This window comes from Muscardinus avellanarius (genome assembly GCF_963383645.1).
Source record: "Muscardinus avellanarius genome assembly, chromosome: 22".
Taxonomy (NCBI): domain Eukaryota; kingdom Metazoa; phylum Chordata; class Mammalia; order Rodentia; family Gliridae; genus Muscardinus; species Muscardinus avellanarius.
In genome coordinates, this window is record NC_137808.1 from 822,501 (window position 1) to 850,000 (window position 27,500).

At 53.8% G+C, this 27,500-nt stretch overlaps 3 protein-coding genes across 7 annotated transcripts in view; all 3 read right to left on the bottom strand.

Annotated features, from left to right (window-relative positions):
- The window catches only part of BRPF1 (bromodomain and PHD finger containing 1), a gene marked incomplete at both ends in the record, with an annotated part of 19,057 nt that extends 4,022 nt beyond the window's left edge, over positions 1–15,035 (bottom strand). Inside the window, 9 exons of one of the 5 annotated variants that reach the window (XM_080718204.1) lie at positions 635–782; positions 1,213–1,497; positions 1,787–2,107; positions 2,389–2,698; positions 3,345–3,473; positions 3,762–3,893; positions 5,781–5,943; positions 7,062–8,021; positions 14,437–15,035. In XM_080718204.1, the coding sequence (XP_080574330.1) occupies positions 635–782; positions 1,213–1,497; positions 1,787–2,107; positions 2,389–2,698; positions 3,345–3,473; positions 3,762–3,893; positions 5,781–5,943; positions 7,062–8,021; positions 14,437–15,035 (3,047 nt within the window). Of the gene's footprint in view, positions 1–634; positions 783–1,212; positions 1,498–1,786; positions 2,111–2,388; positions 2,699–3,326; positions 3,474–3,761; positions 3,894–5,780; positions 5,944–7,061; positions 8,022–14,436 lie in introns of all 5 variants that reach the window. The other 4 variants (XM_080718203.1, XM_080718202.1, XM_080718201.1 and 1 more) reach the window with 4 other exon arrangements.
- Positions 1–27,500, bottom strand: part of LOC308278394 (CCA tRNA nucleotidyltransferase 1, mitochondrial-like) — a gene marked incomplete at both ends in the record, with an annotated part of 995,237 nt that overhangs the window by 458,432 nt on the left and 509,305 nt on the right.
- CPNE9 (copine family member 9) overlaps positions 21,429–27,500 on the bottom strand; it is a gene marked incomplete at both ends in the record, with an annotated part of 35,559 nt that continues 29,487 nt past the window's right edge. The window contains 3 exons of the mRNA XM_080718042.1: positions 21,429–21,614; positions 24,714–24,787; positions 25,657–25,714. Coding sequence (XP_080574168.1) covers positions 21,429–21,614; positions 24,714–24,787; positions 25,657–25,714 — 318 coding nt within the window. The remainder of the gene's footprint in view (positions 21,615–24,713; positions 24,788–25,656; positions 25,715–27,500) is intronic.

Here is a 27,500-nt window from a genome sequence, read left to right on the forward strand (position 1 = left end):
TAAAACAAAATAAAATAAAGCTGGTGTGGTGGTAGATCCCTATAATCCCCGTACTTGGGAGACAGAACTGAAGGCTCCAGACCAGTCTCACCAATTTAGCAAGACTCTCTCGGTAACCTACTGAGGCAGCAACCTAGCAAGAACCTGTTTCAAAAAAAAAATTTTTTTTTTTTTTGCAGTACTAAGGATGGAACCCAGGGGCATTCTACCTCCAAGCTACACCGCCAGCCCTAATTTTTATTCTTTATTTTTGAAAGAGGAACTCACTAAGTAGCTGAGGCTGTCCGCAAACTCAAGACAAAAAAAATTTTTTTCAAAGGGCTAGGGTGCAGAGCTCAAAAATAGGACCTCTGGTTCAATCCCGTGTGTGTGTGTGTGTGTGTGTGTGTGTGTGTGTGTGTGTGTGTGTGTGTACCGAGACTGGGAATTTTATGGGGCATATGTGGGTTCATTTTCTAAAAGTATGTCTGCCGGCCAAAGCCGGGTCACATGCAGCAGTCCCCCCGAGCAGGGACGGTCCCCGTGTTGTGAGGTCGGCACTCTGATCTACCCCGTTAGTGTGGCAGGGCCTCGGGTGTGAGCCACCTCCCCTGCTGAGATGGCTGCCCCCCACTCCCAACAGCGCAGCAGATACCTGGTGTGGTCTGAGGCGGCGCTGCTGCTGCTGCTGCTGCTGGATTCAGAGTCTGAGCTGCTCCGGGGAAGGCTGCAGTCGTTCCGGTACACCAAGAAGCTCTTCTTCACTGGCTGGTTTCCGCTGCTGAAGCCATTGGCCGGCAAGTCTTGGTTGGGGAGGGGAGGAGGGAAGGAACCGGTCAGGAAGGTGCAGGAAGAGATAACATGGGGCAGAGGGACTTTGTGCTCGGGTTCTCCTAGGCTGGACAGTTCCTCCACACTTGCCAGCCCAGCTGGCTCTGGGCAGTGTCTACAGGGGATGGCCCCAGCCCTGCCCGCTCCTGGCTTCCCTGGCAATCAGTGGCCTCAGGACACAAGTGGGTTAAAGGGCAAGAGGTCCCCGAGGAAGGCGAGAAGAGGAAAGGTGAGGTGATACAAAGGGGGCCAGCTGTGTCAACTGTAAAGGAGAGGATGGAGTGGAAGGGCTCCTACAGGCCCGCCTGGCTCTGCCTTTCGTGGGAGAATGAAGGGACCGCTGGGAGGGAGCCGGGACGGCAGCTACGCTCACTCTCTGGGCTGGGTGACGGTGAGGCTCACCCATTGGGGGGTCTTCTGTGGACTTATCACTGTCGCTGTCTGAGCTCGAACTGGGCCGGGGGCTCCTACCACGCTTGCGCTGACGCAGGGAGCCCATGATGGGGAGCTGGGGGGGCCCCACAGGACTGCCTCCGTGGCTGGGGGTCATCTGGCTCTCCCGGTTTTTGGGGGGCCGGCCCGGCCTCTTGGGCGGCCCAGCCGTCTTCGGGTTCTTTTTGGAGAACAGAATTGAGGTTCTCCTGCCCACCTCATGTGCGGGGGCTGAGGGCAAGTTGGGACCCAGGCCTGGAGCAGAGAGAGAGAGAGGAGAGTTGGTGAGGCCCGGTGAGAGGGGCCACAGGACCACCAGGCCAGCTGGAGTGGGGAGGGCGTGGGGGCCGAGGGATTTGGAGCGTGGACTCTCACGAGTGGCCAGAGAGGCAGCTAAGAGGCCCCTGATGGGGAGGGAGGGGAGGTATCGCTAGCTGTGCAGGAGGAAGGACCTCTGCTGGGGCAGCCGGGCGGCAGGGGCTGGGCGCGAGGCGCAGAGCCCGAGTCTGACTTGCTTCGGGGTCCGCCTGCCCGGGGTTCAGACCTTTGCTCGTCTCCTGGCTGCTGCTCTCCTCCGCGGCGCTGTCCGTCTGCCCATCCTTGTCACAGGCTGCCGGGCGCGGAGTCAGGCTGCCGCGGTTGGAAGGGCCGTGCCGCTCGGGCCCGTCGCGCCCGGGCTCCCGCTGGTGGGCGAGCTTGCGGCGCAGCGCCGTCATCTCCTTCTTGATCATCTTGGCGCGTCGCGAGCGGCCCACACTCTGCTTGCTGGCGTTCACTTCGTCCAACCGTTCCAGCAGCAGCTTCAGCTGGTCCTCCACCGGCAGGTGCTTCTGGTTCTCCAGCAGGACCAGCCGCTCTTCCTCTGCTGCTGGGGAGGGCCGGGGGCGGGGGTCAGACTCAGGGCGGCCTGCAGGCCCCTGAACCTGGGCAGGCAGTGAGACCCACTCTCCCCGGCTTCTCCCCAGGACAGCTGCCAGGGAGCAGGGCTGACATGTGCAGCGGTGGCCCTGCCACCCGCTCAGCAGCCTGGCTCCTGGGAGCACTCCTGGGACAGCCTTCCGCCTACACTGCCTGCTCCAGGAGGGGCTCCGGAGCCATCCAGCCCGGGAACTGGCCGCTTAGGTGTGGATGTGACTTATCACCCACCATCTTCGGCGTGGTGAGGGACCTCGTCTCCAGGCAGGCCGTGGGGGATATGCATGCCCGTCTCAAAGTCAATGCCCATTTTTTCTGCCTGGCGCCGGGCCTGGCGGAGCACAGCGCCGCCCTGCTCGCGGAGCCGCACGGCCGCCCTGTAGAAGATGGTGTCCTTGGCGTTATACTTGAGGCAGTTGCTGACGATGAGGTTGAAGTCCTCCTCAAAGTCATCAAAGTTCAGGTAGCGGTAAGCCTCCAAGTTCTGCTTCATGGTGAAAAAGTCCATGGGCTTTTTGATGTGATCTAGGTAGTCAGGTACCTGGGGAGCGGGGCAGGCGTGTCTAAGTGGAGATAAGCTCTCAATCCCCCGAACCCTGCTCCTAGCACCCCCACCCCCAAAATGCATCCAGAGACCTCCTCCCACCAGCTAGAGACAGGCACGTAGCACGGGAGGAAAGCTGCATGACAGTCCTGACTCGCCGCCGCACGCTGCGTGGCTGGGGCATGTCTCTCCACCTCGCTGGGCCTGGGTTGCTCCTGCTTTTTACTGATCACTGAGGCTGAGCGGAGGCTGCCACCTCGGGCCTCTCATGTTATACCTTTTAGACAGAAGAGCCTGCCAGTCAGGACCTAGGCTTCAGAGCTGGTGCTTTAGTGCTGAGCCTTCTAAAGTCTCCGTTCTAGGGTTCAGCACCCGAAAGTGTCTCCCTGCCCTGGCAGACTCAGGCCCTGCCTCTGGGGAGGAGTGCAGACTGCCTCCCATCCTGGGCCCTTGGGGTGGGGCAGGAACAAGACAGAGTCCAGGTGATACGTCTGGCTCCAGCTCACCCTGCCCCAGGGCCACCGGCCCTTTCTTCAAGGTCCCCACCTAGTCCCTGGGCCAGACCTGAAGAGGGGTCCAACTGGGAGAACAGAAAGAAGGTGGAGCGAGGGGAAGGGATTCTTACTTCGTCCAATTCGGTTACCTCAGACAGAGGGACCGGCTCGCTGAAGATGTTGCCCGTGTCCTTCTCTTGCAGCTGCTCCAAGGTTTTGCGCAGGAGGATGAGGAAAGGGGTCAGCTGCATCTCCATGGCGATCTGCTGGACCTTGATCTGACACACACACACACAGGCCCTTCACACAGAGGCCCAGGGGATGGTCCCCGCTGGCTTGGGAGCGGGTTCCCGGCTCCTCCGGCCTTACGAGGTCCCTGGGCCGTGAGCTGGGATTCTGTTCCCCATCTCCCGGGCCACCCCACTGCCTGTGGCCTACAAGCACCCAGAGCACCACGAGACCTGCCTGCAGCCTCGGCCCTGTGCACGCTGCCCGGGGCACATGGCTTTCCCTTCTCTCGGGTCTGCCTTCTCCTCAGCACGCGCGGCTGGCCCGGGGCCACTCACCGTCTCCCTTTTGAGTTTCTCCCGCTTGCGGATCAGTTCAACCAACAGCCGAGCTCGCTCCAGGTCGTGCCGGAGCCGCTGCCAAGACTTAAGCTGCTCTTTCAGGGCCCAGTTCTTATCCTCAGAATCTCTCTGCAGAGGCAAAAGCAGGCGAGGAAATAATTAGCACAGTGGAGGAAGACTCGAAGAGGGAGAGAGCCGGGAGAGAGCCAGGACACAGGGATAAAGGCAGGACGGGCGGGCGAGTGGAGGGTGCCGTCATTTACTAGTAGCTTCTCTGTGTCCCCAAGGGCCCGGCACAAACTCAAGGTGCTAAACAAGTTTGTTTGCTTGTTTATTTATTTTGTGAACCTGGGGACTGAACTTGGAGACATTCTACCTCTGGGCTACATACTCAGTCCTACTTTTAGAATTTTTTTTGTGGCACTGGGGATTGAACCTAGGACATTCTACAGATGAGTTATACTCTCAGCCCTATTTTATTATTTATTTATTTATTTATTTATTGGTGGTACTGGGGTTCCTGGAAGCCCTTCTACCTCTGGGCTACACTCCCAGACCTAGTTTATATTATTATTTGGAAACAGGGTCTCCTAAGCCAGCGCCCGTGGCTGGCTTCAAACCTGCGCGATCCTCCTGTCTCCGCCTCCCAAGCGCGGGGATTACAAGCGTGCGCCACCACGCCCGGCCTAGCCCTATTTTATTTCAATTCATTTATTTTGCGGGTCTGGGAATGGATCCCGGGGGCATTCGACCTCCAAGCTACACTCCCTGCCCTGTTATTTATTATTTTTTTTGGTGGTACTGGGATTCCTGGAAGCCCTTCTACCTCCGGGCTATACTCCCACAGGCTACACTCCCAACCTATTTTTTAACTTTTTTATGTGGAAACAGGGTCTCTTAAGCCAGCAAGGCTGGCTCCGAACCAGCGTGATCCTCCTGTCTCCGCCTCCCACGCGCAGAGATTACAAGCATGCGCCACCGTGCCCGGCCCCCTACCCTATTTTTTATTCTTTATTTTAAAACCGGGTCTCACTGAGTTGCAGAGGGTCTCACTAAGTAGTGAGGCTGTCTGTGAACTGCGATATCTGTGAACCGCGATATCTGTGAACCGCGATCCTCTGGTCTCAGACTCCCAAATGCTGGGATTACAAGCGTGAGCCGCCATGTCCGGCTCCCTATTTTGTTTTTATTTGAACAGGACTTCACTAGGTTGCTGAGACTGGTCTTCAACCTGAGATCTTCCTGCCTCAGCCTGCCAAATACTGGGATTACAGGCATATGCCAGGATACATTTATTTATTTATTTATTTATTGCGGTACCAGAGATGGAACCCAGGGACATTGTACCTCTGAGCTACACCCTCAGCCCTATTTTTTTTTTTTTTTTTTTTTTTGGTGGTACTGGGGTTCCTGGAAACCCTTCTACCTCCAGGCGACACTCCCAGACCTATTTTTTTTTTTTTTTTTTTTTGGTGGTACTGGGGTTTCTGGAAACCCTTCTACCTCCGGGTTACACTTCCAGACCTATTTTTTAATATATATATATATATATATATATATATATATTTTTTTTTTTTTTTTTTTTTTTTTTTTTTTTTTTAATTTGGAAACAGGGTCTCTTAAGCCAGCGAGGCTGGCTTCAAACCTGCGTGATCCTCCTGTCTCTGCCTCCCAAGCGCGGGGATTACGAGCGTGCGCCACCAAGCCCGGCATTAAATTCTTTATTTTGCAACCGGGTCTCACTGAGTTGCGAAGGGCCTCACTAAGTAGCTGAGGCTGGTCTCCGCCTCCTGGATGCTGGAGAGTACGAGCATGCGCCCTCACGCCCAGCCCAGGATGCATTTACTGAGTAAATGAACGCGTATAAACAATGCCTTCCCACTGAGCTGCCAGCGTATAAAGACTTCACGTTGCGCCTGGCGTAAAGGCGATTCAAGGACTGGGAGACGCCGACACTGGAAGCTAGTGCAAATCTTGGTTCTGGCCCTACAGCCCACAGGGAGGTGGACACAGTACCCCGACTTGGTCGCAGTTCCTCTGGGACTGGAGGTGCGTCTGCAGGCGCCGCAGCAGCGGGACCCCGTTCCGGGACTGCCGCTTCAGCGTCCAGTAGCTGTGCAGCCTCTGCATGAACTGGCTCTTCCTCTGGATGGTCAGGCGGCTGGTGATTTTACTGAGCCTAGGAGCAGGAGCAAAAACAAAGACCTGCTGGGTCCTGTTCTCGTAGGCAGAACAGGGGCCCGCAGCCTCTCAAGATTTCCCAAATGGGGATAAATGGGGACAATGTCCCTTGTCAAAACAGCCGGGATTCTGGGCTAAGGCAGAGAGAGATGAATGGTGCCATCCGTGGCACCACGGCAGACAGGAAACCAAGCTCCCAGCACCATGCTAGCTCCCCCCAACCCCACAGCAGGAGGCCGGAGCTCTGCCTCCCTGTGCGCTCCAGCCACTGCGGCCAGAGTGCTATTTGGCCCTGGGATCCCCACGCAGACGGCACCTTTGAAGGTTTTCAGATAACGTTCACATTACTTCCCGGCCTTTCAACTAAGGTCAAGTGAAGATAAATTACAGCCGTACAGCAGAAAGACGTGGCGCACCGACAAGCAGAGGGGACAGCTACAGCCCAAATGAGCAGCAGCTGCAGCGCACAGTAGTTTTAGGGGGAAGCAGCACTGGGGATTGAACCCAGCAGAGCTTTACTATTGCGCTATATCCCTAATTTTTTTGGTAGGGGAATTCTCCCTCCAAGCCATACCATACCCCTGGCCTTGTTTTATTTTGAAACAGTGTCTTGCCAAGCTGCTGAGGGTCCTGCTAAGTTGCTGAGGCTGGCCTTGAAACCTGTGATCCTTCTGTCTCCATTTCTCTACAGATGTGCACCACCACACCCAGCTGCCTAATTTGAAACCGAGTCTTGACAAGTTACTGAGGTTGGCCTCAAACCTGTGATCCTCCTATATCAGCCTCCCCACACTGGGAGGACAGGTGTGCACCTCTCCTTGAGCCTTCCCTTCCCCGCTTTCACTGTCTCTCTCTATGGTCAGACCATTTTCCCACTGTGCCTCCCTGATCTTGTTTCCTCAGAGGCCACACCACGGAAGCGGAGGGCAGTGTGACACACCTGCGGGCCGCCTGTGCCTTCTGGCTCCTAATGCGGACGTCGGGCGACTTGCTGAGGGAACCTCTTTGAGAATTCATTTTCCTCCCGACTCCATGCAGCCCCACCCTGCGTGGAGGCTGTCAGCCCCCCAGGAGGGCTCGTTCCTCCCTCTCCTGCCATCCAATGCCGCCACGTACCTGTGCGGCGGGATGCAGGGCACGGACACCACGGGCGCCGCCGCCCGCTTCTCCGCCAGGATCTTCCGCGCCTTCTTCATCTTGATCCGAGACTTGGCCTTGGCCTTCTTGACCTTCTCTGAGCTCCAGCCTTTGCCCTCCTCCTCCTCCTCCTCCTCGTCCTCCTCGCCCTCGCTGTGGGACAGGGCAGGCGGGCGGCGCGCGGAGCCGGGGGGCGTGTGGATGTCGCAGTAGGCGGTCTTGCGGACGCTGAAGGAGGTGCCGTTGGCCCCCGTCTCCCGCACAGGCTCCATCTTCATGTACAGGCCAGCCTGCTGGGCACACGTCACGTGGAAGGCCGTGTAGCAGTTGGCTTTGTGGCACTGGATGCAGGCCCCCGAGCCCCGCTGTTTGCAAATGTAGCAGGTGAGCTTCCAGCGGGCCGGCGGGATGTGCTCGATGCTGTCGATGGGCTCCAGGAAGACCGTGTTGGCGAAGCAGACCTCAGGGATCCACAGGGCGCACACCACGTGGGCCCAGCGCCCATCGTCTGTCTGCTTGAAGGCACCGCCCTTGTTGGGGCACAGGGCACAGTCCACGGCCCGGGAGGGGGACTGCAGGCAACGGCGGCACAGCCACTGGCCCTCGGGGATATAGGGGACGCCGTAGCACTCCTGGTGCACAGCCAGGTTGCACATGTCGCAGAAGAGGATGACGTTGCTGTTCTGACACTCGCCGTCGTTGCAGATACAGCACACGGCGTCCTCGTCCACGAGTGCGTTGGGGTCACCTTTATTGTGACTCTCAAAGTAAGACTCCTTCTCCAGCCGGTCCATCAGGTACTCAAAGACCTCCTGCGGGATGGGACTCACGCCCTCCGTCTTCCGCCGCTCGTTCATGATCTCTAGCCAGATGCAGTCCTCCTCGTCCATGTCGTACTCCACCTCCTCGTCCAGCTCCTCCGCTGACTTCTCAATGTACCTGCAGAGCACAAAGGAGGCGCACGTCACGCCACCGGGCCGCCCTTCCCTACCGACGGGCGTCTGCTCGGAGCCGGGGCTTCAATGCGCAGGCTCATTCCATCCTTACCTGGCCGCGGTCCTGTGGAGACTATCACCAGTCCTTCTTTGCAGAAAAGGAAACCTACTGCTTGGAAATTAAGGCACCTGCCACGCTGGCTTGTGAGAAGGTGGCAGAGCTGGCTGGGACGTGAGCCCCCGCCTGCTTCTCCAAGGCGCATACCCCACCTGCTATCTGGCATGGCCTCCCCTGGGGTAGAGAAGTCACCTCGCCTCCTGGGCAGCGAGGACCCACTGTGGTCGTCAGAATGACCACACCAGAGTGGTGCACGGGGGCACTCGCCTGGAATCCCAGTACTTGGGAGGCTGAGAGGAGGAGCACAGGTTCTCACTAGCTGAGAGAAGACCTGAGCAGCTCTGGCTAAGGCCCTGCCAGCCGGGGTCAAGATGACAAACAATTTGCTCGTAACAGCCAAGGCCCTTCCTTCTTCCCAACTCCTTTTATTATCATTCTATTACTTTCTCTTTTTTTGGAGCAGTTCCAGGGATTGAACCCACCGTTGTTCTCTATCTCCAAGCAACACCCCCAGCCATTTTTATTTATTTTATTTATTTATTTATTTATTTATTTTTTTGGTGGTACTGGGGTTCCTGGAAGCCCTTCTACCTCCGGGCTACACTCCCAGACCTATTTTATATTTTTTTATTTAGAAACAGGGTCTCCTAAGCCAGCGCACGCGGCTGGCTTCGAACCTGCGCGATCCTCCTGTCTCCGCCTCCCAAGCGCGGGGATTACAAGCGTGCGCCACCACGCCCGGCCCATTTTTATTTTAAAAGGAGGTGGCACTAAGTTTCGGACGCTAACCTGAAACTTGGGATCCTCCCGTCTCATACTCCCAAGTACTGAGATTACAGCCCCCAGACCTTTTTTATTTTCTACTTTGAAACAGGGTCTTGCTAAATCCCTGAGGCTGGCCTCACACCTGAGACCCTCCAGTGTCAGCCTCTCAAGTACTGAGATGATGGGTGTGCACCGCCACGCCCACCTTGCTAAATCACGGTTATTCGCACTGCAACCACCGGGTCAATGTTCTTATTGTCTTCATTTGCAGATGAGGAAACAGAAGCTCTGGGAAGTTCATTAGCTGCCCACCAGAGATGAGCCATGTAGGCAGGGAGGGCAGAGCTGGCACCCGATCTCCAGCCCCAGCACACCTGACCTCCACCAGCGGCACCCACTGAACCCAAAGGCCAAGTGTCTGTGACACAGAACCGACGCCCACGCCCTCGCCAGACTCCAGGTCTAGGTGGCCGGGACCCTGGCCCTGCAAACCAGAGGGGACAGGGGAAAGAACAGGGCTTTGGCTTTCAGCAAACCTGCATTTAAGTCCCGCCTGTAGGGAGGCTGAGACAGAGGACCGGAGTTTCACAGCCAGCCTCGGAAACTTAGCAAGGCCCTCCACAATTCAGTGAGACCCTGTTTCAACATCAAACATAAAATACAGCTGGGCTGGCGGCGCACACTTGCAATCCCAGTACTTGGGAGACTGAGACCCAGGAGAATCGCAGGTTTCTGGCCAGCTACTTAGTGAGGTCCTCCGTAACTTAATTAGACCCTGTTAAAAAATAATAAAACTGGGCTGAAGGTAAAACAGTAGCTCAGAGGTAAAATGCACCACAAAATAATAAATGAATGAATGAACGAATGAATGAAACAGGGCTGAGGGTGTAAGCTCAGAGCGGGAATCGGCCAGCACCACACGCCCCTCTCGACCTCAGCTTCACTGATAACAGAATGAGGAACCTCTGATCTACTCCCAAAGATACCACAGGATTCTAAGGAATCACCAAAGCGAACATCCAGATGCAGGCGCTCCCAGAAGGCCACCTGCCCTCCTCCCTCCACACAGAACAGGGCTGCGAGCTCGCCTGGGCACACGGGCTGGCGCCATGCTGCCCGGGCCCTGTGTGACAGGTATGTGAGCTGTGAGCTAAGCCCTCTGGGCCTTGGTTTCCTTAAAGTGGTGGTGCCAACTTAAACCTATTTCTTCTTGTGTGTGTGTGTGTGTGGCACTGGGGATTAAATCTAGGGCCATTCTACCTCTGAGCTACATCCCCAGCCCTATTTCATTTTTTATTTAGAAACATGGTCTCACTAACTTGCTGAGGCTGTCCTCAAATCCATGATCCTCCTCTTTCAGCCTCCCAAGTCCTGGGAGTATGGGCACGTACCACCACACTCCACTCTGAAGCTTCTTCATGCCGCTCTTATTAGCGTAAAGTGACTTATATGTAGAGTGCTCTGGACGCTTTGCAGCGCCTGGCGTGGATAAATGTTGGCCAGACTGTCAGTCAGCGCTTGTCTGGCGCTCATGCGCCTTGCCTGGCCCTGTACCCGCTCATGTGTCTAATCCTGCGCTCTGTGACAAGAGGCAGGGGTCACATCGGAATCGCCACACGGGAACAGGCGCTCGGTGTTGCGCATCTGAAAGGCCTTTGGGGGAGGCAGGGAAGAGAGACTAAAATGTCATCTGTAGGCAGCAGCTTCTGCCTCAGCCCTTGACGTCCTCCCCAGGGAGACTGCAACCTCCCTCCTTTCACCAGGGGATGACTCAGGGCTGGTGTGAGCCATCTGGATCCTCTCGGGCCTTGCAGCAGCTCTCTGGGGCACCCGGTCTCGCCCCTTCTCTGCCGCGGCACACATGACAGTATGTGATGGTGCCCAACACGCTCCCACAGGCTTCCACAGTACAGGCGGTGGCGGATAAGGCCGGCTGTGTGTCGTGCACAATCCCTGGCACCCGCCCTCCCCTCCTCCTCAGGAAGCAGATCAGAACGCAAGCAAGAGAAATCCACGTTATTGGAGACGACCTCAGATCTTCTGAAATTCCTATCAGAAGTAAATCATTTCCAAACTTGGGCGGTTTTGCTGACGACAGTGATTACAGGCAGCACACCCTGACTGCGGTCCCCTGGCTGGTAACTGCTCTCCTGGGGAACAGATCTGGTCCCCGGGAGCGAAGTGAATGTGAGTGGAGAGAGGAGGGCAGAGGCTGAGTGAGCTGGGCGGGCCCTGGCCAGAGCAGACAGGTGAGCGCCCCGAGGAGGGAAGAGGCCAGAGAGAGGTCTGTTTGGGGGAAGAGCCAGCACGGAGGTCAGGGCAAAGGAAAAGAGAAGAGACGGCAGAAAGCAGAAGCAACTGCGCCACTGGGCTGAGCTCATCAAGGGACAGAGGAAGGAAGGAAGAGCAAGACAGGCTAAATTCAGACACGGGAGAGAGGAAAGCGACACACTCATGTTCCCATAGGCTTGCTGTGAGCTGGGGCGGGGGAGGATGACAGATTGAACCCAGGGGCATTCCACCTCCAAGTTATACCCCCCAGCTCTTTTTTTTTTTTTGGTGGTACTGGGGACTGAACCCAGGGACATGCTACCTCTGAGTCATACCCCTAGCCCCATTTTATTTTTTTATTTTGAAACAGGGTCTCACTAAGCTGTGAAGGGCCTAGCTAAGTTGCTGAAGCTGGCCTTGAACGATTACAGGCATGTGTCACCATGCCTTTTTTATTTTTTATTTTTGTAGTACTTGGGCCTGGACAAAAGAGCATTCTATCTCCAAGCTACACCCTTCTGGCCCTATTTTATTTTAAAACAGGGTTTTGCTTAATTGCTGAGGCTGTCCTCAAACCTGTGATCCTCCTGTCTCAGCCTCCCAAGTACTGGGATCATAGGTGTGTGCCATGATGCCCAGCTTGGTTGGCTTTTAAAGAACTGAATTTAAGCTGGGCGTGGTGGCGCACGCTTGTAATCCCAGTGCTTGGGAGGCTGAGATGGGAGGACTGCACAAGTTTGAAGGCAGCCTCAGCTATTTAGTGAGGCTCTCAGCAACTTAGTGAGACCCTGTTTCCAAATAAATTATAAAATAGGGCTGGGGTATGGCCCAGAGGTAGAAAGCTCCTGGGTTCTACCCCCAATACCACAAAGAAAAGAAGAAAAAAAGAACTGAATTATTTAAGCTGGGCATGGTGGCACATGTGTTAATACCAGCACGTGGGAGGCTGAGACAGAAGGATCACAGCCTCAGCTACTTAGTGAGACTGTTTCAAAATACGGAATGAAAAATAGGGCTGGGGTATAGCTCAGAGGTAGAATACCCCTAGGTTCCATCCCCAATACACACACACACACACACACACACACACACACACACACACACACACCTGAACTGAATAAAACATCATATGGATTTTGGTTAAGCTTGCTTCTCACATAAAAACCTTTATGACAAATCCTCAGTTATCAGGGCTTCTGATTAGTTAACAACAATTTTATATATATATTTTTAGTGGCACTGCAGAGTAAACGCAAGCACTTTTGTTTTCCTTTGGTGGTACTGGGGGTGGAACCCAGAGGCTTTCTACCTCCGGGCTATACTCCCAGACCTTTTTTATATTTTATTGGGAAACAGGGTCTCACTGAGTTGCTGAGAGCCTCACTCAGTAGCTGAGGCTGGCTTCGAACCCGTGCGATCCTCCTGTCTCAGCCTCCCAAGCGCGGGGATGACAAGCGTGCGCCACCACGCCCGGCTTAAACTCAAGCACTTTCTTCCTCTGAGCTATACCTCCAGCCCTGTTTTATTTTGAACAGTCTGAGTTCTCACACACTGACTAGCCATCATCCTGGCTCAGCCTACCAAGTACTGGGATCCCTGGTGTGCACCAGAGCACCCACTTCAAAACTCACCCCTTAACTCAACCATCAGAATGCCAGCATCGCTTAAGAACCAAAATTCTAAGAGGTTTTACACTTGTTTTTGTATGGCACTCCGGCTGGGATTTCTACATACAGGTTTTTTGGGTTGACTTTTGAGGTACTGGGGATTAAACCCAGGGGCATCCTATCGCTGAGCTACACCCCCAGCCCTACTTTCTAGTTGCTATTTTAAAACAGGATCTTACTAAGTTGTGGAGGGTCTAAGTAGCTGAGGCTGGCCACGAACCTGTGATCCTCCTGTCTCAGCCTCCAAGCGCGGGGACTGCAAGTACGCGCCACCACACCCAGCTTCTGCGTAGTTTTCCCACCACGCTGCCCTGCCTGTCACCTTTTAAGTCATGGTGAAGAAACGGGCCTTATTCTGCCTGTGACTTTTTTTTTTTTTTTTTTTTTTTTTTGGTGGTACTGGAGTTCCTGGAAGCCCTTCTACCTCCGAGCTACACTCCCAGACCTATTTTTACATTTTTATTTGGAAACAGGGTCTCCTAAGCCAGCGCGCGCGGCTGGCTTCGAACCTGCGTGATCCTCCTGTCTCTGCCTCCCAAGTGCGGGGATTACAAGCGCGCGCCACCACACCCGGCCTGCCTGTGACTTTAACTGGAAGTACTGTGACTAATTTTCTAAAGGAATGGGGCACAAAAAAAGCTAACTGAAATAAAGGGATAATGGAGAAGTACAAAGCATAGGCAAAGGAAATACTGCTTGGCATGCTCAGGGACAGACGGCAGCAAGAGAAGAGTGGGGGAATGTCCTGTCCGTGTGCACACAATGCTTTAGGACCTCAGGAAGCCAGGGACTGGGGCTTTTACCTCTGGGCCGGCAGAGGACTATCGTGCCTGCTCTGTAGAGAGGGCCTCCTGGACCCCAGGAGCTGGGTGTGTCGCTCCCCAGCAACACACAGAGGGAGTGGAGAGGGTCAGGCTGAGAGCTGAGGCCTCTGCTAGATTCCACAGTGCAGCCGCGGAGTCAGGGGGCCTGGGCTTGGATCCTAGATCACTACCTACTGGCATGGGACCTTTTTAATTTGGTACCAGGGACTGAACCCAAGGACATTCTACCCCTGAACTACACCTGCAGCCCTTTAAATTTATTTATTTAGCTGGGCGTGGTGGCGCACGCTTGTCATCCCCACGCTTGGGAGGCTGAGACGGGGGATCGCACAGGTTCGAAGCCAGCTGTGCGCGCTGGCTTAGGAGACCCTGTTTCTAAATAAAAATATAAAATAGGCCTGGGAGTGTAGCCCGGATGTAGAAGGGCTTCCAGGAACCCCAGTACCACAAAAAAATAAAAATAAAAATAAAAATAACTAAATTTATTTATTTATATTTATTTAGAAACAGGTCCAAGTTGCCGAGACTGGCCTCAAACCTGCAATCCTCCCATCCCAGCCTCCCAAGTACTGGGACTGTAGGCTTGCACACCAGGCCCGGCGGCATGTGGTATTTTATTTTGGACCACAGCTTCCTCATCTGTGAGTGAGAGAGGGGTGATAGGACTGAGACAGCGCAGAGGGGCCCTGGCGAGATCACCTACCACGTTCCTGCCTGCCCGTCGACTCCCCAGCACCTGAGCCCTGCGTGACCAGTTTTCCGGGCGGGCCTTACCGGTAGTAGGAAGTCGGCCGGGGAGGGGCGTCGGGGGTGTCCTGCTCCAGCTCCCGGTACACCACCTCGGGCAGCTTGGGCGTGGTGCTGGCAGCCGCGTTGTGGTGGTGGTGATGGTTCGAGTCCTTGCGCTTGTCCTTGTTCTTATGCTTGCCAGACTTGGGCGTGGCGGCCGGCGTCTCGGCGTGCTCCTTGTTGCTGCCATGTTCGGGGGCCTCCTCGGGGGCTTCCTCATCCTCCGACACCACGTCCAGGTTGTCAAAGATGCTGATGCGGTGGACGCGGCCGTGCAGGTCCACCTCCACCATGCGCTGGGCCTGCGCATAGCTCATCACCTCCCGGCCCGGGGACTGCGACACCTCTGAGGGGCTGGGCGACTGCTTGTTGGCCGGGCGTGACTGGCGCCCCTTCTTCTTGTGCTTGCGGAGCGGCGTCTGCTGCGGGGGCGGGGGGTTGTCGTGGTCATAGTGGTAGAGGTGGTACTCGATGCCGCTGTAGCTCTTGTAAACCTTGCGGCAGGTCTCCACGGGGCACTCGTACGGTGGCTTCGTTGCCCGCAAGTTGTGGCAGAAAGTCTTCACGTCGAAGTCCACCCCCATGCTGTCACAGCTAGAACACACGGGTCCGTTAGCATAGGCCCGGGGAAGGGCGTCCAGCCACCTGCGGCAGCCCCCGCGCTGCAGCCCTCCTGGTCCCGAAGGGTCCCCGGGCCCGGCCGGCCACCTCGTCACCTCTTGCCTGGTCGCTCTGCCCTAGGCTTACTCCTTCAGCCCCTACCAAGCAGCGCTGCACTCCTGGCACTCCCGGGTGTCTTCAGCAGAATGTCCTAATTCTCTAAGATTATACTCAAGACACTCACTGTCCAGCCCATTTTCATTTCTAGATTCTTTCCACAGGTCCGAGCTCTTTCTACACACGACCACCTGCCAGGCCTCAGTGTTCTACCCTCTGAGGATACAAGGTGACCTCTCTTAAGGATGCCTTCCATCCTCTCTGACAGGTGGGCTCCTATTCATCCTTCAGAACCCTGCTGAACTGTCGATTCTGCTGGGGCTCTTTGACGGCCCCTGGGAAGCAGTTTCCACCGCATTCCGTTCTCACCTCCAGCGTGGTACCTACCGTCCCAGAAATTCTGTCTCCTCCCACTCGACTGAGAGCCAAGCAGCACAGACAGCGGGGCCTGTCCACATCTACATCCCCAGGACCTGGCATGCAGTAGACACTCCGTTCTTGGCAAATGAATGAATAACCAGTTGACTGGCTACCTGAATTAGGGGACTGCCAGATCTGGAGCTGAGAGGTGGAATGAAGGCCAATATGACTGACCCCAGGTAGAAGCCTGCACGGGTGACCAGCGAGTTAGCCCTGGACTCCAACAGAAATCACTAGGTCAGAGAAGTCATTCCTTTCTGAGTTTACGGGATCCTCACCCTGGTCCTGGAACTCGGCTGGGTGCCACCCAACGGAGCCAAGCGAAACCTGAAGTCATTTACTGGGAGACAGCGGCATGAATGACATTTTATTTCCGCATTCACCCATTCATGCAACATTAACTGAGTACCTAACAGAGGACTGGGCCCTCAGGCTGCAAACAGGAACAGGACAGTTTAGGAAAGCTGGGCTCCTGGGCTTCCAGCCCGCCCTCCAGGGCCTGCCCTTCCCCCTCCCTGGCATTCCTGGGTGAGTGGAGACGGCAGATGGCACCAAACCCCAGGACGCCCAGCGTGGCCAGAGACTGCCCCAATTTTTCTCGGCCTAATTGACTTGGACAATTCAGCCAGGGGCTTGGCACCATCCCAGACGAAGCCACCCTGAGCTCCCTGACAAACACTGGGCCCCCCCCTCTCTCTCCTTTCCTCCCGCCTCTTACCCAGGCCAGCGGGCTGCTCCCGCCCCCTCTGTCACCAGCCCCCTAACATCCACAACCACGGCGGGGGGGGGGGGCTCCACCTGGGAACTCCCAACCCGCTTCCCCTTTCTACCTGGAGCTGACTCTTTAAACACAAACCAGCCCGGCACCAGCAAGCTCCCCACTTTCCAAGCCGGCTCCCAGGTGATCGCAGCGGCTGCGACTCCGAGGCCCTCCGGAGGCGCGGGGCCCCGGGAGGCAGAGGGCGCTGGCCCCCGGGGAGCCCTCGGGGCTCGCGGCTCAGGGCCCCCGCGCTCCGGGGCTGCAGGAAGTCCGGGCCGGGGGCTCCCGGTGCCGGGCGGCTCCCCCTCGGTGGCAGGGCAACAAGTCAAACGCGGCTCCCTCCCGCCACGGCCCGGGCGGCGGCGGCCGCGCTGCGGCCGGGGGACTGTCAGCCCGCCGGCCCCGCCCTGCCCGGCGCACTCACCGGCCACCTGGAGTCCGGGCTCATCGCCGGGGGCGCCCGCCGGGGCTCCGACCCGCGGGGAGGCCGGCGGGGAGGGCGGGCCGCGAAGGGGAGCCCCGGCGTCTCGGCCGCCGCCCGGCCTCGGGACCCGGCGCTGCCGGAACAATGGGCCGGAGGGGCGCGGGACGGCGGCGGCGGCGACCGTGGCGGCAAAGGCTGCGGCGGCGGCGGCGGCGGCGGCGGCGGCGTCCGCGCGGGGTAAACGCGGCGCCGCGGCGCGGCCCGGACGCACTTTCGCCACGGCCCCCGCCCGCCGCCCCGGCCCCGGCGGCCATGCTGCGGCCCGGGAAAAGCCGCCGCCGCCCGCCCGGGCCCGCCGCCGCCGCCGCCGCGCGGCCGAGTCTGTGCGGGCGCCGGGGCCGTCCCGGGCCACGGCGGGCCGGCTGTGGCGAATCTGCGGGCGCGGACGCGAGCGCGGGGCGGCGGAGGAGCCCGCCCCAGCCCCGCCCCTAGCCCCGCCCCAGCGCCGCTCGCCCCGCCCCTCCCTCGCCCCGCCCACTTCCCTCTCCCTCGCCCCGCCCCGTCCTCCCGCGGCGGCGCGGGGACCCGGCAGGGCGGGGCGGGGCGCGCCGGCCCACGAGGGCCCGGCCCCATGGGGGCGGGGCGGGGAGAAGGGCTCAGGCGGAGGGGCGGGGCTGACGGGAGGGCGGGGTCAGAGGCGAAGCGCGGCCCAATCAGGAGGATCGGGCCCGAGAAGAGCGGGCCTCCGAGGGGTGCCGCGCTCCGGAGCGGGCCTCAGAGAGGAAGGGGCGGGGCTCTGCGTGGGCGGGAAGGCGGAGCCGGGCTGAGGATAAAGGAGGGAGCTGGGAACCGCGGCTCCCGGCTCAGGGCGGGGCGGGGCTTACGTATGGGCGGGGCTTACGGGAAGGGGCGGGGCTTTGAGAACGTAGCGGATGGGTTAGGGTAGCGGCTTGTCAGAAAAGGAAGTTTAGCCGGGCGTGGTGGCGCACGCTCGTAACCCCAGCGTGTGGGAGGCTGAGACCTGAGGTCCTCGGTTCGCGGACAGCCTCAGCTACTTAGGCCCTCCGCAACTCGGTGACACCCGGTTTCAAAATAAAGAATAAAAAATTGGGCAGGGGGTGTAGCTCGGAGAGCAAATGCCCCTGGGTTCCATCCCCAGACCTGCAAAAAAAAAGAAAAAAAAAAAGAAAGAAAAGGAAGGAGTTTGGGAAAGGTACCAGGGAAGGCTGGAAGGCTGGGAGTCGGATGTGGCAGCGCACACCTGTAACTCCAGCACTTGAGAGGCTGAGACAGGAGGATCGCGGGTTCGAGGACAGCCGGAGCAAGTAGTGAGACTTTCATCGACCCAACAAGACCCTGCTTCCAAATAAAAATAAAAATAAAATAACCCTGGTGTGGTGGCGCACGTCTATAATCCCAATATTGGGGAGGCTGAGACAGGAGGATCGTGGTTCGCAGACAGCCTCAGCTACTAAGCAATTCAGTGAGACCCTGTTTCAAAATAAAGAATAAAAAATCGGGCTGGGGTGTAGCTTGGAGGTACACCCCTTGGGTTTCATCCCCAGTACCACAAAATACAGAGAGAAAAATATAAAAAATAAAAAAATACGACTGGGGATGTACAAGCTCAGAGATAAAATGTGCCTCTGGGTTCAATCCCCAGGACCACACAAGGAATAAATAAATAAGATAAAGAGGAGAGGGTTGAAGGAGGGAAGGTGTGATTCCGAAGGAGAGGGCAGGATTCCAGGACGTGCACGGTGCTGTGGGGTGTGACCGGGATTCAGGGGCTGGGAAACCTTTGGGTTGGTAGGGATGTGCAGCAGGTTTATGGGCTGCTGTTTGGAAAGTGGAAGTGGGTAAAGCACAGCGGATTTCCTATGACCCTGCCACTTCTGAGCTACCTGAACGCGGGCACGTTCCTTATTTCTCGAAAACTTTCTTAGTTCTTGGGGGTTTCAGAGAAATTCCAAGCCAGGGAGATAGCCTTCTTCAACAAGTCTCCAGCCATTCTTAAGGGGCGTGTGAACCGGGGTGTGGAGGCGCACGCCTGTAATCCCAGTACTTGGGAGGCTGAGACCAAGGATCACAGGTTCCCCCGACCAACCTCAGCACTTAGCCGGACCCAGTTTCAAAATAAAAATAAAATAGGGTCGGGTGCGGTGTTGCACAATTGCAATCCCAGCATTCGGGAGGCTGAGACAGGAGGATCGGAGGTCAAATGCCCGGGTTCCATCCCCAGACACCCCCCCCAAAAAAAAGAAAAATCAAAATATAAAATAAAAAAGGCTGGGAGTGTTGCTCGGAGGCAGAATGCTCCTGGGCTCCATTCCCAGAAATGCAAATAAATTATAAAATAAATATTTTAAATTAATTTTAAGATTAGCCAGGCGTGGTGGTGCACACTTGTAATCCCCGCACTTGGGAGTCTGAGACAGGAGGATCGCACAGGTTCGAAGCCAGCTTCAGCTACTTAGTGAGGCTCTCAGCAACTTAATGAGACCCTGCTTCCAAATAAAATATAAAATAGGTCTGGGAGTATAGCCCGGAGGTAGAAAGCTCCTGGGTTCCACCCCAGTACCACTAAAAAAAGAAAGAAATTTTTAAAAATTTTAAATTAATTCTGATTAAATATTTTTGTTTTATTTATTTATTCATTTATTTATTCATTTATATATTTGTGGTACTGGGGTTCCTGGAAACCCTTCTACTTCCGGGCTACTCTCCCAGACACCCATTTTTTTATATTTTTATTTGGAAACAGGGTCAAGCCAGCAAGGCTGGCTACGAACCTGCGCGATCCTCCTGTCTCCGCCTCTCAAGCGTGGGGATTACAAGTGCACCACCACCCCTGGTGCTAAGATTAAATATTTTTAATTTATTTTATAAATATTTTAATATTTTAAAATATTTATAAAATAAAAATAATATGAAAAAAGTGATCCGTAGGGCAACAAGTTGTGAGACTCATCAACTCCACAAGACCCTGTTTTATGATAAAAATAAAAGCCAGGCGTGGTGGCGCACGCTTGTAATTCCTGCATTCAGGAGGCTGACCGGAGGATCGCGGTTCGCGGACAGCCTCAGCTACTTAGCGAGGCCCTCTGCAACTCAGTGAGACCTAGTTTCTAAATAAAGAATAAAAAATAGGGCAGGGGGTGTAGCTCGGAGGTCGAGTGCCCCTGGGTTCCATCCTCAGACCCGCAAAAAATAAAATAAATAAATAAAAAATAAATAAATAAATAAATAAATAAATAAAGGCTGAGGGTGTGGCTCAGAAGTAGAATGCCCCTGGGTTCAATCTCCAATACCAAAAAAAACCCCAAAAAAGTGATGCTTGTAAATCACTTAGCACACTATCTGATATATAATGTCTAAAGAAAATATTTTTATTGGTGCATTGATTGTAGTCATACATCAAATAAAAAAAAATATATATATATATGTATATATATATATATATATATATATATATATATATATATATATATATATATATATTTGCAGATCTGAGGATGGAACCCAGGGGCATTTTACCTCTGAGCTATACCCCTGTCCTATTTTTTATTCTTATTTTGAAACAGGTTCTCACTAACTTGCAGAGGGCCTCATTAAGTTGTAGCTGAGGCTGTCTGTGAACTGCAATCCTCAGGTCTCAGCATTCTACCTCTGAGCTACACCTTCAGCCCTTTTTTAAAACTTTTTTGTGTGTGTGTGGTACTGGGGGTGGTATTCAGGGGCTTTTCTACCTCCAGGTTACACTCCCAGACCTATTTTATACTTTATTTGGAAACAGGGTCTCACTAAGTTGCTGAGAGCCTCACTCAGTAGCCGAGGCTGGCTTCGAACCTGTGCGATCCTCCTGTTTCAGCCTCCCAAGCGCTGGGATTACAAGCATACGCCACCACACCAGGCCGCAGACCTATTTTTAATATTTTTTTGGAAACAGGGTCTCAATAAATTAAAGAAAGCCTCACTAAGTAGCTGAAGTTGGCTTCGAACCTATGCAATCCTCCTGTCTCAGCCTCCCAAGTACCGGGGTTACAAGTGTACACCACCATGCCCAGCTCCTTTTTTAAAAATTAAAAAAAATTTTTTGAAACAGGGCCCCACTAAGTTGCTGAAACTGGCTTTGAACCTGTGATCCTCCTGTCTCAGCCTCCCAAGCGCTGGGGTTACAAGCGTGCACCACCACACCCGGGCCAGTCTCACTACATTGCCGAGGCTGGTGTTGAACCTACGATCCTCCTGTCACAGCCTCCCAAGTACTGGGACGACAGGCATACCCCACCCTGTCTGACTCTGGCACCTAGTTTGAAAGTGTTTGGAGCTCGAAGGACGCGTGTTGGGATGGGGATGAACCCAGCCAAGGCCTTCCATGTTCCCTCCCTCTTGATGGGGCCCCAGGCCCTGGGTCCCCTAATTTACCTCTCCAAGACCCATGAGACAGAGGCGGAATAGAGATCGTGTTTATTATTGGCAGGGAGAAGGGGACACTGCCAGGCCAGAGGGTGATGGGGAGCCTAGCCAGAGGGCTCCCAAGCCAGCGCTGACCCACCCTGCCAACCCTCCCATGAGGCCCAGGGCGCCAGGGGCCTCTGACTTCAGCAGCGGGGGAGCAGGCGAGCCGACTGCCAGGATGGGTGCCCGGGTTGCTCAGGGCTGTTCTGGGCCCGGGGTCGGGTCGGGGTTGGCAGGGGGCGGTGGCCGCGGCTGGATGTCCCTGGTGCGCATGTAGGACAGCAGTTGCTCTGGGATTTCGGCCAGCACATCCTTGGCCAGTCGGGCCATGCTCAGCACCTGGTTCCCCGATCGATCGACGTAGTCCCGGAACGGGACAAACTGGGGAAGGCACAGACAGGGAGGCCTCAGGCGGCAGAGGGGTCTCAGCTGTGCCCCCATTGTCTCCCACCAAGTATCAGAAGATCTCTTACCCCTAATCTCAGACAGATCTGTGTATCTGTTTACTCTCCATCCATACTGTATTTGGGTTTTGGGGTGTGTGTGTGTGTGTGTGTGTGTGTGTGTGTGTTAGACTGATAGATAGATAGATAGATAGATAGATACATACATACATACATACATACATACATACATACATACATACTGGGGACTGACCAGGAGAATTCTACCTCCACACTATGCCCTCTTTTATTTTTAATTAATTAATTAATTTATTTATTATTATTTTTTGTACTGAGGATGGAACCCAGGGCCATTTACCTCCAAGCTACACTCCCAGCCCTGCTTTTTTTTTTTTTTTTTTTTTTTGTGGTATTGAAGATGGAACCCAGAGGCATTCTACCTCCGAGAAGCACCTCCGGGCCTGTTTTTTATTCTTTTTTTTTTTTCTTTCTTTCTTTTTTTTTTTTTTTTTTTTTGCGGGTCTGGTGATGGAACCCAGGGGCATTTGACCTCCGAGCTATACCCCCTGCCCTATTTTTTATTCTTTATTTTGAAACCGGGTCTCACTGAGTTGCAGAGGGCCTTACTAAGTAGCTGAGGCTGTCCGTGAACCACTATCCTCCAGGTCTCAGCCTCCAGAATGCTGGGATTACAAGCGTGCGCCACCACGCCCGACTTTGTTCTTTATTTTGAAACAGGGTCTCACTGAGTTGCAGAGGGCCTCACTCAGCTCAGGCTGTCTGGGAACCATTATCCTCCTGTCTCAGCCTCCCAAATGCTGGGATTACAAGCCTGCATTACTACTTTTATTTTCACTTACTTTTTTTTGTGGCACTGAGGGTGGAACATACAGGCTTTATACCTCTGGGCTATACTCCCAGACCGATTTTATTTGAAAACAGTCTCACCAAGTTGCTGAGGCTGGCTTCAAACCTGCATGATGCTCCTGTCTCAGCCTCCTGAGTACTGGGATTACAAGCGTGTGCCACCAAGCCTAGTTTTATTGTTTAGTATGAAAGTGGGCCTTGCTAAATTGCTGAAGCTGGTCTCAAACCTGGGAGCCTCCTGTCTCAGCCTCCCAAGAACTGAGATCACACACAGTATGTGTGCCACCATGCCCGTCCAGTTCCTATAACACATTTTTTCTTTCTCTTTTTCTTTTCTTTCTTTCTTTTTTTTTTTTTTTTTTTTTTTGTGGTACTGGGAACGGAACCCAGGGGCATTCTACCCCCGAACTACACCCCCCAGCCCTGTTTTTTATTCTTTATTTTGAAACAGGGTCTCACTGAATTGCAAAGGGCCTCACTAAGTAGCTGAGGCTGTCTACAAACTGCAACCTTCCTGTCTCAGCCTCCCAAATGCTGGGATTACAAGCATACGCCACCACACTCAGCCAGAGAGACCCTTTTAAAATGCCAATCTGGGGGCCGAACATGTGGCACACGTTTGTAATCCCAGCATTTGGAGGCTGAGACAGGAGGTTCATGGTTCACAGACAGCCTCAGCTACTTAGTGAGGCCCTTTACAACTCAGTGAGACCCTGTTTCAAAATAAAGAATAAAAGACAGGTCTAGGGGTGTAGCTCAGAGGTAGAATGCCCCTGAGTTTCATCCTTAGTAGTGCAAAATAAAAAATAAAAAAAATAATAAGGTTGGGGTGTAGCTTAGAGGTACAATGGGTTCCACCACCGATACCCAAAAAAAAAAAAAAAAAAAAAGCAGCCTTAGAATGCAAGATCAGATGTCACCCTGCCTGGGAAGGGCCCCAGTAACTCAGTATTATCTGGTGACCCTGGTCTTAGTTGCCAGGTCTTCTGTGTGTATGTGTGTGGGGGGTTACTGGGTGTGGGACCCAAGGGCATTTCTACCTCCGGGCTATATTCCCAGACTTATTTTTTTGGGGGGCGGTACTGGGGTTCCTGGAAACCTTCCTACCTCGGGCTACATTCCCAGACCTATTTTACATATTTTTAAAATTTGGAAACAGGGTCTCTTGAGCCAGATCGGCTGGCTTCGAACCTGCACGATCCTCCCTCCCATCTCCGCCTCCCAAGCGCGGGGATCACAAGCATGTGCCACCACGCCCGGCTCCCAGACCTATTTTTATATTCTTATTTGGAAACAGGGTCTCACTAAGTTGCCGAGGCTGGCTTCCAACCTGCACGATCCTCCTGTCTCAGCGTCCCAAGCGCTGGGATTACAAACTTGCACCACCACGCCCGGTGCCACCAGGTCTTTTTGACATCCTGCCTCTCTGTCTGGAAAGTTTATACCCTCCTGCAGGCCTCAGCTCAAATGTCACTTCCTTTTGGAAGCCTTCCCCAGGGACTAAGTCACTTATATTCCACAGAAGGATGGCTGCAGCTCCCTGGTACTTTGAGGATCTAAGCCCCTAAGGAGCTCTGTGATTATGTGTTACTGGTTGCCTCCACTAGAGGGCAGGGTTTTCAGGGATCTTTCCTACACCGTGCACTTATGAAGGTGTCAGTTTGTCAAAGGGAATGCCTACAGACAAACAAGAAAGGCTTGTAATCCCAGCATTTGGAAGGCTGAGACTGGAGGATGATCGGGGTTCGCGGCCAGCATCAGCTACTTAGTGAGGTCCTCTGCAAGTCAGGCTGAGACCAGAAGATTGCGGTTCGCAGACAGCCTCGGGTATTTAGTGAGGTCCTCTGTAACTTAGACCGTGTTGCAAATAAAGAATAAAAAGTTGGGCAGGGAGTGTAGCTCGGAGGTCAAATGCCCCTGGGTTCCATCACCAGACCCGCAAAAAAAAAAAAAAAAAAAAAAAGAAAGAAAGAAAGAAAAAAAAAAAAAAAGAATAAAAAACAGGCCCGGAGGTGCTTCTCGGAGGTAGAATGCCTGTTTCAAAATAGAGAATTAAAAAAAAAAAAAAATAAGGCTGGGGGCGTCTCTCGGAGATAGAATGCCCCTGGGTTCCATCCCCAGTACTGCAAGCAAGCAAGAAAGAAAGAAGAAAGAAAGAAAGAGAGAAAGGAAGAAATAATAAAAAAGTGCTCCCTGGCGGGAGGGCTACCTGAACAATGTCCCGCTCTGCGTAGCGTCCCCTGGAAGACACCCGCACGTCGTCCCCATCCAGCTCTTCCATGGCTACAAGAGAGACGCGGTTGGTTGATCGAATTCTAAGCTCCCATCCTGCGCAGCTCGGCTCCCATCCCGGTTCACCATGAGGATGCCCAGAGTTTGCATTCATGTCCTACAAGTATCCGACATCGCTTGGGAGGGGCTGATGTTCCTACTGTTACTTTCTCCCCTTCCCCAAGATTCCCATCCTCCCGGGAGCATCGGGGAGTACTGGAATCACAGCCTCGCTTGGGGTGCAGGTCCAGACTCCTCCCGTTGTCCTCAGGTAGTGTGGTAGTGTGTGTGTGTGTGTGTGTGTGTGTGTGTGTGTGTGTGTGTTACTAGGATGGAACCCAGGGGATATTCTACCTCTGGGCTACACCCCCAGACTATTTTATATTTCATTTGGAAACAGGGTCTCACTAAGTTGCTGAGAGCCTCACTAAGTAGCTGAGGCTGGCTTCGAACCTGTGCGATCCTCCTGTCTCAGCCTCCTAAGCGCTGGGATTACAAGCGTGCGCCACCACGCCTGGCTCCTCAGTCCTCAGTTTTTTTTTATGGTACTGGGGATAGAACCCAAGGACATTCTACCTCCAAGCTATACCCCCAGCCCTGTTTTTTATTCTATTTATTTATTTATTTATTTATTCATTTATTTATTTATTTTGCAGGTCTGGGGATGGAACCCAGGGGCATTCGACCTCCGAGCTACACCCCCTGCCCTATCTTTTATTCTTTTTATTTTGAGACAGGGCCTCACTAAGTAGCTGAAGCTGGCCGCGAACCGCGATCCTCCTGTCTCAGCCTCCCAAATGCTGGGATTGCAAGCGTGCGCCACCACACCCCTCTTGTCCCCAGTTCTTAGTCCCCTTAATAGACAACCCCCAGCTACTCACCCTCAAACATGGCGGGTCCCACCCCGACAATAATGATAGACATGGGCAGCGAGGAGGCCTGTGGGGAGAGAGGGCTTGGTTGAGATGGGCAGCGGCCAGGAGGTCACCACCCACCGGGAAAGAATTTCCTCTGTGCATGTCGCAGACAAGCCTTGGGAGCAGGGACACCGATTCTTCTCATTCCAGACTTTATTTATTTATTTATTTATTTATTTATTTATTTATTTTTGGTACTAAGGGCACTCTACCTCTGAGCAACACAACCAGACTTTTTTTTTTTTTTCTTGCAGGACTGGGGATGGAACTCAGGGGCATTCGACCCCTGAGCTACACCCCCTGCCCTATTTTTATTATTTATTTAGAAATTGGGTCTCATTGAGTTGCAGAGGGCCTCACTAAGTAGCTGAGGCTGTCTGCGAACCGTGATCCTCTGTCTCAGCCTTCCGAATGCTGGGATTACAAGCATGCACCACCATGCCTGGTTTACAAGCAAACCTTTTTATTTTTTATTTTGAACCAAGGTCTCACTGTTTCAAGGTTAAAAAATAAAAGGATTTGGTTGCTGAGGATGGCCTTCAACCTGCGATCCTCCTGTCTCAGTCTCTTAAGTATTAGGGTAGCCAGTATAATTTATTTTTTCCGGGTCTGGGGATGGAATCCAGGGGCATTTGACCTCTGAGCTACACCCTCTGCCCTATTTTATATTTTTAGTATTTTTTAAAATTTTGGGCCGGGCGTGGTGGCGCACGCTTGTAATCCCCGCGCTTGGGAGGCAGAGACAGGAGGATCGCGCAGGTTCGAAGCCAGCCACGCGCGCTGGCTTAGGAGACCCTGTTTCCAAAATGAAAACGTAAAAAATAGGTCTGGGAGTGCAGCCCAGAGGTAGAAGGGCTTCCAGGAACCCCAGTACCACCAAAAAAAAAAAAAAAATTTTTGTTTGGGGGGTCGGGGGATGGAACCCAGGGGCATTCAACCTCCAAGCTACACTCCCTGTCCTATTTTTTTATTCTTTTTTTTTTTTTTTGCGGGTCCCCCCACACACACACACAGCCCATTCTATTTAATTTTTTTTATGCTGGGGATAGAACTGAGGGGCATTCTACCTCTGAGCTACACCTTCAGCCCTATTTTATTTTTATTTTGAAACACGGTTCACTAAGTTGATGAGAGTCTCATTACTTGCCGAGGCTGTCTTGAACCTGCAATCCTTCTGTCTCAGCCTCTCAAGTACTGGAATTACAAACATATGCCATTATGCCTGGCTCCATTAAATTAAATTAAATTATTAATTAAATTCATGGTGCTAGGGATTGAACCAAGGGACCTTCTGACTCCAAGCTGCACTCCCAGCCGTATTTTTTTTTTTTTTTTGGGTGGTACTGGGGTTCCTGGAAGCCCTTCTGCCTCCGGGCTACACTCCCAGACCTATTTTTACATTTTTATTTGGAAACAGGGTCTCCTAAGCCAGCGCACACGGCTGGCTTCAGAACTGCGTGATCCTCCTGTCTCTGCCTCCCAAGCACGGGGATTACAAGTGTGCGACACCACGCCCGGCCCTCCCAGCCCTATTTTATTTTTTATTTGGAAACAGGTTTCACTAAGTTGTTGAGAGCCTCCCTAAGCTGCTGAAGCTGGCTTTGAACCTGTAATTCTTCTATTTCAGCCTCCCAAGTACTAAGATTACAAGTATGAGCCACCACATCTGGATAGCCAGTATTATTTTATTTAATTTTATTATTTTTATTTTATTTTATTTTTTTTTTTGGTGGTGGTCCTGGGGATGGAACCCAGTGGCTTCTACCTCTGGGCTCCACTCCCAGACCTATTTTATATATTTATTTGGA